General features: G+C 37.0%; 1 protein-coding gene across 2 annotated transcripts in view; it reads left to right on the forward strand.

Moving 5' to 3' along the window:
- The window catches only part of Neto1 (neuropilin and tolloid like 1), a 116,555-nt gene that overhangs the window by 3,004 nt on the left and 101,918 nt on the right, over positions 1-11,633 (forward strand). For both annotated transcript variants that reach the window (XM_004647309.3, XM_023707580.1), the window contains exon 4: positions 5,182-5,430. In XM_004647309.3, the coding sequence (XP_004647366.1) occupies positions 5,182-5,430 (249 nt within the window). The remainder of the gene's footprint in view (positions 1-5,181; positions 5,431-11,633) is intronic.

The following is an 11,633-nucleotide window of genomic DNA, read 5'->3' on the forward strand; positions in this document are numbered from 1 at the left end:
TTTCCTGGCAGTACCAGGGATTGAACTCAGGACCCTGAGCTTGCCAGGCAAGCATTTATTCTACTGAGCTGTCTCCCTAGGGCCCTAGACTTTACAAAGAAAGTAGCAAGCACAAATATTTCTGGGTGGAGCAAACAATTGTAAAATCTGGAATCAGGCTAATTACTGAAATTATTAGTAATGGCTTATGAACAAACATTCTGGGAAATAAAAATCAATCAACAACTAAAGAGACTATTTTATAGCTTTTGATTTACAGTTCTAAAGTAGTGGAATGGTTATTACCTAAAGTGAAAAGAAAGTAATATTTTTATTAGTTTTACAAGGTCTAGAATAATCTATACATGTTATTTTTTAATGATATTAAGGCATAAAAACCATTGGTTCCAGAAAAGAACTGATAACCCATGTTTTCTAAATATTAATCTAAATGGCAGTTACCATCTCTTTTACTGAAAAGGGAATTATATGTTAATTGAAAAGTCAGAGTCCTAATACATAGTCATTTCTTTCATCATTTTTTATGTTGAAATATTACTAAAAAGAACACTCACTTCTCAAAACATTCATAGTTCTTTCCCTAAAATACTTCTGCTAAATACAGCTTTTTCATAAATGTGAACTTTTTATGTGATGTTGAAAAATTTCAATATTTTGTGTTGGTTCTGAGTTGCCTAGACTTGGTAACCTTTTCCGCATGCATTAAGGTACCTTAAGGAAAAAGTTATGTGTGCTTAATATCCATTTAAAAACCAGGGACAAATTTACTTAAGAACACTGTCATAAGATACTGAGATTTTGCTCAACTGATTTTAAGAATTTCTATTTAAGAAATGGTTCTTTTCCTCATTGTAGTGTTTGAGGTGAGACTATTTCCTTTCCACTTGTCCTTTTTCTTTTAAATCTATTTAGTACACAGATTGGACTCATAGTGATTCTCCTGTGTTCAGCCTCCCAAGTGCTGGGATTACAGGTGGAGCCACCATGCCCAATCTCAATCACTGTCTCAGTGTGCTCCTGGAGTTCGGGTGCCTGGGATCAAACCCCTGCTGCTTCCTGCCTAAGCAAAAGCTTTAGTCTGTGGTGCTGTCTGGCCTGCCCTCTAATTATTTTTGTTGACTCTGTTTTACTTATTTGGAAATAGATACAAAAAGTTAAATACCTTGCTTAAATTCACATGACATAATTTGTATTTTAAAACATCAATATTTTAAAACTCTAAATTACTATACAAAGAATAAAATCAACTGAAGATTAATTCAGAAATAAGTTATACCTTCATTGTTAATAATGATACCTGTAACTAAAAAGCATTTTAATTTAATATTATGTACAGACTCTCATGGATCTATAGTTATACCAAGGTCAAAGCTAAAATAAAATAAATAAAACCTCCTTTTAGTATAACTCTTAATTTTGCACATTTTGAGGTGAAGGGAACGCTAGGGTTAGAACTTAGGAACTTTGCACTGAGCTAAATCACCAGCTGCTCTTTTAGTGTTTATTTGGAGACAAGGTCCATTTTAAGTTTCCTAGGCTGGATTCAAACTTGCAACCCTTGTGCCTCAGCCACCCAGCAGTGCTAAAATTAAGGTGTGTACCAGCACTCCTGACTGTACCCTTTTGAAACATTTTATGTATTCACTTAACTAATATTGAGCAGCTACTCTTCTAGACGTATTTAGAAAGTCTTGAACAAACAGCTGAATATGTACAGTACTTACAATATGGCCTGGAGATTATGCCCCTTTTGGAAAGCAGTACATAGGGACCTCAAATGTAGCACAGAATGGGTAGATTAGAAAGATTAAAGTGAAAACTGAGGAAGAGACGTTAGCTTCATTTTTAAAGAGCCTTCAGGAAGCAATCATCTTCTGTATAGAAGTTCTGAGATGTGAAATGTTGGTTAAAGACACCAAGTGCCTCTTCATTAGTGAAGAGAGGAGCAGAGTAGAGACACGTGGTCTCAGAGGAAGGAAAATCTGACATTTCATCTGTCCCAGCATGACATTAAGTGGTAGACAGTGGGGTGCCATTGGAAGTAGTTACATAGAAAAATAGGAAGGTGAGGTTTTTGAAGAAGTAATGAAGGAAAAAACATGAAATCAGAAACCTTCACAAAAGACTGAGCAAGTCATAGTAAAATCCTGAACCAAAGAAGCAGTACTGGTGATACATAGGCAGAAATGTGAAGCATTTAGAATGTAGGATATGGGATGTTGGGAGAGAGGAGAGAATCCCAGGACTACTATAAGGGATTTTTTCTGACTATTTACTCAATGGAAATGCCATACCAGAGAAGAAATCCAGGTGGGGGAAAAAGGTTTTATGTAGAAAACTGTGTTCAATTTTGTTATTTATGGAGATGTCTCATAAAGTAATGGGATATATGTGATTTTATGATAAAATTTGAGTGGCCCACTTGGGATGGCACAGCTCCCAGTGGAAGAAGTAAGGGCAATGATGGTATTTGTGAACAGTGGGGCCCAAGCTGGACAGGTAATATACGCTTTTGGTTTTTGTTTGTCAATAGAAGGGTAAATTGTACATCTTTGACTTCAAAATTGGGTAACCTTATTTTGTAGAAGAAAAAGTAAATATAAAAAAGACAAAATGGAACAAGTAATTGATCAAATTGCTTATAGTTCAACAGTCTGTGACAAAGTGTACAAGTAGAATCTCAGTCACATAAAAAGCATGTGGACTTTTGTGGGCTTCTGGTGGTCTTAAAATGTACTAAAATTGGAGGAAGCAAACTATATACATGTGCATGATGCAAGTGAAAGTGCCCATAGTGCAGAACATGTCCAACAATTCACAAATGGATTGAGGATTTTCATAAAAGAACCTTAGATTTTGTTTTCCTTTTTTAATCCCACACAGCTCAGGCAAAATATTAACGTGTGAGGTAGCTGTGAACGGAGCGATTTGAATGTGAAAAAAAAAAAAAAGCCGAAAGAATTGAACCTAGAAAGCTGCAATGGTTCATCTGTGCCATAATCATTCACTTTTTAAATTTACAAGCATTATATGGCATGATGATTTTTAAAAGTTAATTTACCACCTCCTAAAATTCAGCTAGTGGACTTTTCACTTGGCTGTGTATGTAGTTAACTTTAACATGCTGGATCAAAGGAAAATAAATTGTTACATACAATGTGTCCCACCAAAAGGCCTAGGTGATGTCACCTTGTCAAAGGGACATTTGGTTTGTTTATCCATGTGGCACAGAACCTAAGTGACAAATTGAAGGTAGGAATAAACTTATGTAAGAGAGTCACATATTTGCTAATAGAAGAAACTGCAGAGTATAGACAAATATCTAAATAAATTAGCATGGCACATTCTCATTTCCTTACCTTTTCCTATATATAAATTCTATACCTCTAAGAGAATTACCCCACGTTCTTAAATATTTTTTCCCCTGCCAGAGACTTACCAGATGGCTTTTTGAAGAGAAGATGAATAAGCAGATATAGTCTGTGGAATAGTAGTGCATACAAAGAGCATGTTTAGTGCTAAATTCAAAGCATATTCAGTTGCTTTAGCATTTGCCTCTTCTACATTAATGCTTAGTTTTCCAGATGATTTCATAGGATGTGCTCAAATTTCCAGATTTCAAGTATTTAACAGAAACTTTCTCAATTGTATCACTGTTTTGGATTCTGTGTGTGCCGACCTTTGTGATACACATTAATGTTAGATAAGTTATTCCTGATTTTTCTTATAAGTATCACAGTTGTCTCTTTTCAATGTCCAACAAGTAAGAAATATTGATAGAGATTAAAAATATTTCATAAAATAATCTTTTGACACAAACTGGCCTTTTACCGATCTTTGATTTTATGTCTGAAAAGCAGTACAATTATATTTTATTCTATAAGTTTTTTAAACTTTTGACATCCATGCATAGAGTGATTGAACTTTTAGATCATCAAGGATGATGTTCAGGACACTTTTCAGGATGGCTGCAGAGCACATCTGCAGCAGGCTGTGCCATGCCAAGGCCAAACTCCTACGGTTTGGGGGAGCTTAGTGCCTGAAGAGGGCCGGAGGGCTTAGTGCCTGCTAGAGGGCAGGGAAGCACACTAGCTTCTCAAAGCAGCAGCTGGGGAACACCCTGGATAACTGTGCACTGATATTTCCACAAATATTATGGCCATTCTGGAGTATCTTGTCTGAATATTATAGAGCTTTGTCTATTTTGGGAGAACAATAGATAATAGAGTCAAATGGTGGTTTGTATGGTTGGTAACCCCATATGACTCTTCCATGAGTTTTTAGAGAGCTATAAAAACATTTATGAAGATAAGTTCATTTTATAATTTACTCAGAAAGATTTGGGAGGAGGGATTCTCAGTGACCAATACTGTGCTGAGAAATAAAGCAAATAAGTATCAGTCTTGCCTTGCACAAGCAGATGTAGGAGGCATTTCCTTTAAACAAGATCTTCTTGAATGAAAAAGAGCTAAACTGTATGTATGCAGATATGAAAGAAAGTGAGAGAAACACATACCAGCCTGAAAGAATGTACTATCGTAGAAAATATGACGTGTTAAAGTGGCCTGAGTTTGGCATCCTTGTGGGGTGATAGAATCCCGAAATTGGGATGTCAGGAAGGCTCTCGCTGGTCAAGGGTGTTGGTCACTTCCCTGCAGCTGATGGAGATGTGTCAAATTAATAAGCTGGGTGTGCAGGATCAGCTTTGTGTTCTAGAAACACTCCTCTTGATATTCTTGTATGTACACTGGAATCTTGTTGGGACACCTGCCTGGAGCTCCTTGAATGATTATATAACTCTATGCTGAGCAGTTCTCAAGTGGTTTCTGACCTTATATCTGAGTACTTCAGACTACATACAACCTTTCCGTCTTTGCTTAGCAGCCATTTGCAAAAATGCTGTGATACGTTAAATTTATGGACAGTTCTATGAGAATACTTTTGTGCTACATTATCAATTTTAAGGACCTTATGCATTTATTTACCTTATGCATTTTTATGAAAGTATTCTTTCAAATATTAAGTGTCAAGAATAATAAGTGTCATCTCCATTTATTGTATTTCTGCGTGTGGCATCAGCAGAATTTGAAAAAGGTCCAAATAAAACCTGTAAAAGAATCCAAAATATTCACCTAAATATTTAAGAAATGGCCTTCAAAGCATAATCTTTCTTTTTCACAGCTGCCCCAAGACAGTGCATTGAACTTTACTTTGATGAAAAATACTCGATTGAACCATCTTGGGAGTGCAAATTTGATCACATTGAAGTTAGAGATGGACCTTTTGGCTTTTCTCCAATAATTGGACGTTTTTGTGGGCAACAAAACCCACCTGTTATAAAATCCAGTGGACGATTTCTGTGGATTAAATTTTTTGCTGATGGAGAACTGGAGTCTATGGGATTCTCGGCTCGTTACAACTTCACACCTGGTGAGTAGGGGCATGTTTTGATTTTTTCTCTACCTGTGTCTTTCTTTTCTTAGTCTTCTGTCTTCATAGTATAAAACCATTTGTAAAACATTATTATTTTTAAGAAGAATTTTTCTAGATCTGCTTATCTATACCAACTACAGTACATTCTCTTTACAATACATAAATATTGTAGAGAATTTTTCTTCAAAACTTAACCTCCATTACAGATCAAATGTAGTGACTTAGAAGTCTAAATAGTCACTATAATGCAATTAATTAGATGGACTTCTATTAAAATGGAGTATGTAATTTGAGACACCTCATGATAAAAAAAATCTCATTGTAGATAGGATAGCAATAAACTTGAAAAGGCAATTGTTTTATAAAAAGGTTCACTAAAATGATCTTTGGAGAACTTGAATAAAATTCACATTTGTTCTGAAAATTTTCATTTTTAAAGCAAGTAGAACCTACTAAAAAGTAGTCTAATCTCTTTTTGGAAATGTAAATTCATAGAATTTTAATGAAAGGAGAGAGAAACCTGTGACAGACAAATATTCATTCAGAAGGAAATACAATTATAAGACTATGTAGTCTATGTCAAATTTCTTTTTAACTTAACATTAAAAAAGAGCCTTTGATAGTTACTGGTTTCTTGCATAAAAGTACAGGCATGCATTCTGTCATCTGGAATTCTGGAAGGCTGAACCAGAAGGAGTACAAATTCTAGCCTAACCTTGACAACCAACAACTTAGTAAGACCATGTGTCAAAATAAGAATCAATAGAAGGCTAGAAATGAAGCTCAGTGTGCAATTCCTGGGTTCAACCTCCAGGACCCCCTCACACACACACACAGTTGTCATTCATTACATTAAAAAATGTTTATTCCATTTTGAACTATAAGAAAACCAAATGGTTATTCAGCTTTGTTAAAGTAAAACCATGTTTTAAGATAGAAAATATTTCAAATTATATACAACATATTATGTATACATGATTAGGTTTTTTTTTTTTTTCATTTTGTACGAGTGTTCCACTTGGGTTATAATAAGTAGCAAGAGATGTTGTAATACATATAAAATTTATTACATTGTCTAGTCCCTGTTATAATGATAAAATCTGAACATGGGTTTGTTGACCAAAGAAGTATAATTTTCAATATAATTATGAAGTTCGTAATGACTTTTATTATTTTCTGGTGCATATTAAATACATTAACTATCATGTACTTCATTTGAGATACTAACTGTCATATACTTCCTTAGAAGGATTAGAAGTGTTTCATAATATTACTATAGGGTTGTGGCCTTAATTCTGGCAGTCATGTGTATAATAAATATTTCACAGGCAAATGCAATTTGTTGTGCCCCCAAAAGGTTCAGATACTCACATTATTTTGTCTGTCCAGTGATTAGTGTTAGCGTTGTAAATTGTAATGTGTATGCTTTTCTATAACTGATAATTTGGGCTCTACTGTGGACCTAAAGTTGTATTTCCCTTAGAGACTTAGAGATCATGAACATAATGTCTAAGATTTACAACTGTGGGTTTATAAGATATGTAGGATCAGCTAGCACTAACATCCTTACACAGCATAAGCAACACTGTCCCTGACATAACATACAAGTGGCAGTCAGGGGCACTTAAGGTCTTCAGTGGCCATTCTGTGGCCTAGGCCCTGAATTACTCTTTGATCTCAAATTCATCAGAGTCACCAATTTCATGTCTAGCAACAGGTTTTATTGCCAGACTGATTTGGGACCCCAAGGAGATGATTCTAAGAAATTAGGAGTTGAGCGTAGGCAAAAGCTACTGATCCTACTCATAAATTTGAGAAAAGATCACAGGGGAAGCTGCATTGGCTTATTTATTTATTTATTCATTCATTTATTTTTATTTTATGTATTTGGTACAGGGTCTCACTACACAGCTCAGACTCTTAGTGATCCTCCTGTTTCAGCCTCCCCAGCAGACAGTGTAGCATCCAGACCTCTATTCCTTCTCTTCAGGAAGTAGTGCTGAGGAAGCCAGTGCTTATTGCAATAGGAAGTGGGTAGGATTGTTGACAATTCAGACAGCATTTCAGGAAGCCAGAGTCAGCAGGCCCTCCTGTCTTTTCAGCTTCATTGATTACTTAGAAGGATGATTCAGGTGGTAATGTGGGAAGTTGGGAGGGAAAGAGTTCCTCACGTCATATTAGGGAGCCAAGGTGCAAAGTGTTGCAGTCCAGTGAACACAGGAAGGAATGCTGTCCCCCAGCTCAGAGGGCTGGATTGAGGAGCCCTCAATGCAGGGAGGGCCACTAGCTTTCAATCCAGACAGAGTTTCCATGCTCAGTTTTGGTTACTGGTATTTATTTATTTATTTATTGCATTTCACTTGCAGGCTGTAAATCTTGGATCCAATCCACAATGATCTACCTTGAGTATTTTTAAATTTAAAACCAAGTTACTGCTGATTATCTCATGGAATCCTTTAGGAAGTCAACCAATGCAATATTATAAGATCTCAATTATCAGTAGTTCTTTTATTAATTAATTGATTACACATTTTTTTTTTGTATTGAAGATTGAATCTAAGGCCTGGGCACTGGGCTATGTCCCATTCCATTGTTAATTTTTTTTATTATTATTATTATTTTGAGACAAGATCCTGCTAAGTCATTAAGTTGCCCAGGTTGGGCTCAAACTTGCAATCTTATAGAGCCAAGGAGATAGCTCAGTGTCATAAGGATCTGCCTGGCAAACTCAAGGTCCCAAGTTCTATCCCCAGAACTGGGGGAAAAAAGCTTTCAATCTTGGGTGGGGAAGATAACTTGGTGGTCTAAGTGCCTGACTGGCAAGCACAAGGACCCGGTTTGATCCCAGGTACCACATGCTGTGCTGGCCACTGAAACCAGGTGAGGTGGTGCATGCCTATAATCACAGCACTAGGGAGGCTGAGACAGGAGGATCACTATGAGTCCAAGCTGGGTAGTGAGACACTGTACCAAATAAATAAATAAATAAATTTTTTAAAAACCCCAATACTTGCATTTTTCCTGCCTCAAACTCAGAGTCAGGAAATCTGATTACAGACTTTCAGGGCCATGCTCAGCTTGATTATGCATTCTTTAAATGCAAAGGAGGCTTAGTATAGCTTTTGTGGAGAATAAGTGTTTCAGACTTTTTCTTTCAAATTAAACCCTTCTTCTCTGATGTTTTGGCCCCTATGACAATAGGACCCTGAGAAGAACTGGAAACTTCGATGAGGGCTGATGATGACCATTATACCTCATATCACTTCTTTTGCTAGATTTCTAAGTGAAAGGTTTTACTTATTCTGATGATAATCATGAAGTATTTGCAAAAAAAAAAATAATGGGAAGGAGAGGTGGGCATTGTTATTTATATGAATTTATCCTAGTCTGAAACCTGGATTTTCAACTGGTAGCCTCAGAAACATGGTGTTAGCACACTGAGAGTACATTTGCTCCTTAAGAGTGAATCTCACGTGCAATGAGAACAAGATAAACGTGTGTGTGTGTGTGTGTGTGTGTGTGTGTGTGTGTGTGTGTAGCTAGATCAATGTACAAGTGTGTATACATAGCTTATATATACACAGATTCATATATACACTTATGCACATTTTTAACAAAATTAGAGTCATGTACCTCAATTTTTCTGGCGTATGAATGTATTTGTATAGCCATATTAGGATCAGACGATGGCGCCATGAATATATGACCCATATTTTGCAGCTTAGTTTGATAATATGCCTGCTTAGCAGAACTGAGCCATGGTTTGGATGTTTCCTCTCTGTAATATGGACCAATTTTTCTTGTGGTGATTTGGGTCTCTGATGCCCACAGATTCATTCCTGTTTCCAGTCTCTCTCGCTCCTATTTTGTCTGACTGTCATGATGATTTTGCCAATTCTCATCTCTCAAATTCTTTCTATTCTCTAATATTTTGAGTGTCTCACTTCCTTTTCTATTCAAGTTTCAAAACACATTAGTTGTTGGTGGTAGTGCATGATTGTAATCCTTACATTCTGGGAGGCTGAGGCAAAAAGACTACAAATTCAAGCCCAATCTGGGAAAATTAAGGATACTGTCTCAAAAGAAAATATAAAAAGAGCTGAGAATGTAGGTCAGTACAATGGCCCAGGGTTCAATCTGCAGTACTGGAAAAAATGAAAAGAGTCATTGTATCCCTGACTTCTGCTACTCCTGGTGTTCATGGTTCTGAATTCCCAGTGATATCTGGAATCAGCCAACTGGAGGTCATGTGGAAATGGAAGATAACAAGGATAGGTTAGAGAAATAGTCTGAAAGCAGGTGTTTCCGTTGCTCCTGACACCGGAAGCTATGTCATTCATTGCCCAGGTGTACAGTCTAGTAGGATGAGGATCTTGGATGCAAAGGAAGGACTGGGAGAGTGGGGAAATATTCTGGGACAGCGATGGTGAACCTGAAGCAGTTAGAGCTTTCAGCCACACAATTATCCCACTGCAGCACACCTGCCATAGGTTCACTACCACTATTTGGGGTTTTCAGCAGACATGGGTGAAGCTCAAAGAAGAGTCCAATCTCCTGGATAGGTCAGTGCACACCTGTATTCACAGAACTCTGGAAGTCTGAGGCAGGAAGATGGTAAATTCAAGCCCAGACTGACAATTTAGTGATTAGTGAGACTCTGTTTCAGAATGAAAAAGGGTCAGGGTTGTAGCTCATCATGAAGGTCCTGGGTTCAATTCCAGTATGGCAACCAAACAAAACCAAAACCAAAACAAGTTTCACAGAGCCCTGGGGTGGGGAGCTCCTCAGTAGTCAGCACTGGGGAAGGATAACTCTTCTTCCGCTGTTGTGGAAGGAACAGCTTAGTCAGGCCAACTCTCAGTTCCAAGGAGAGAGGTAGGAAAGTGTCAAAGTCACAACATGAGAAATCTGATAACCCACACACAGCTCAGTAGCAGCACAAGTGGAGCGTGTAAACGTTCTCGTTGTAATAGACCTATATTATTTTCTCATAGCAGTGTATTTTATTTAAAAATGTTTCAACCAAATCTATTATAAAGAAACAAGTAATTGGAAAAATTTTTTACAAACACTGGCATAGTACTGGAGTTGTAAACATTAAGATCATAGACAGGAGGTGGCAAAAGGAAGGGAATAAGATTTTCAGGGATTCAGGTGGGGATGTAATAGATATTAAAAACCAATAAAACTTGATTTTAAAAAAGCTATATTCTGGCATTGCTTGTGTAAATAAAAATTAAAAATTGAAAATAGAAAATATATTTGATGAGGTCTGATACCTGGCGTGCCGTGCTGGCCCAGCACCCGGGGCGCACTGGGAGGGTGATTGAGACTGGGCATGGTGGCGCACACCTATATGATGATTTTAAGGTAATTTTTAGAAAGAGAATACCATTCCTCCATAGTCCATATATTTTGCTTTAATTCTACCTAGAGATGTCTTTAGAACAGAGACTAACACTTCCCTCTAAGCAGCTGTCTTTTACTGCAGTTGTGTTTGCTGGACAAAGGCCTCATCTAAGGAGGCAGCTTACAGGCTGAGCCATGCCTCCCAGCCCGGCGCCGAGACCCGGGGCTGTACAGTCAGGCAAGGAAGCATTCCGGAAGCTCTGCTTCTGGAGAAGGGAATCTTTTCGACCTCTTCAGCAACAGCTATCTTTTGTTAGCCTTTTACATGACTTTTTAATAAGGAGACTTTTTGCTGTTTACAGCAGTAGAACAGAAAATGTATGGAATCTTCCAAATCGGATATTTTTTTTTACTGTACTATTTTTATAAAATGAAGTTAAACACAACCTACTGGGGAAACTTTAGGATTATGCCTCAAAGTACCCAATAGGTGAGGATGATTTAAGCAGGGGCATTGAAATAAGTAGAGCTGTTAAATATATCAGAATTATTTTGATACTTTGTACTAAAATAGCACCTTTCATCTGGGTGGCTCAGAGTCTTTTAGGGACATTCTGCCCAATCTCACCTTCTTTCCAGTGCATGAGAGTTGCCTTCAAAGGCACTGGAAAGAGTCTGCTGCAGTGCAGGATGTTCAGAAAAGCATTTTAAAACATTCCCATGCATAGTAGATGAAATATAGTATTCATTTAAAATATTATCATGAACTTTAATATTGTTTCAATTATTTGATGGAATGTTTTCCTCTTTGTGCCAGATATGTGAAACTATGTAATCAAGAATTTTAAAAA

The sequence above is a fragment of the Octodon degus genome, unplaced genomic scaffold, assembly GCF_000260255.1.
Source record: "Octodon degus isolate 3935 unplaced genomic scaffold, OctDeg1.0 scaffold00300, whole genome shotgun sequence".
Lineage (NCBI taxonomy): Eukaryota > Metazoa > Chordata > Mammalia > Rodentia > Octodontidae > Octodon > Octodon degus.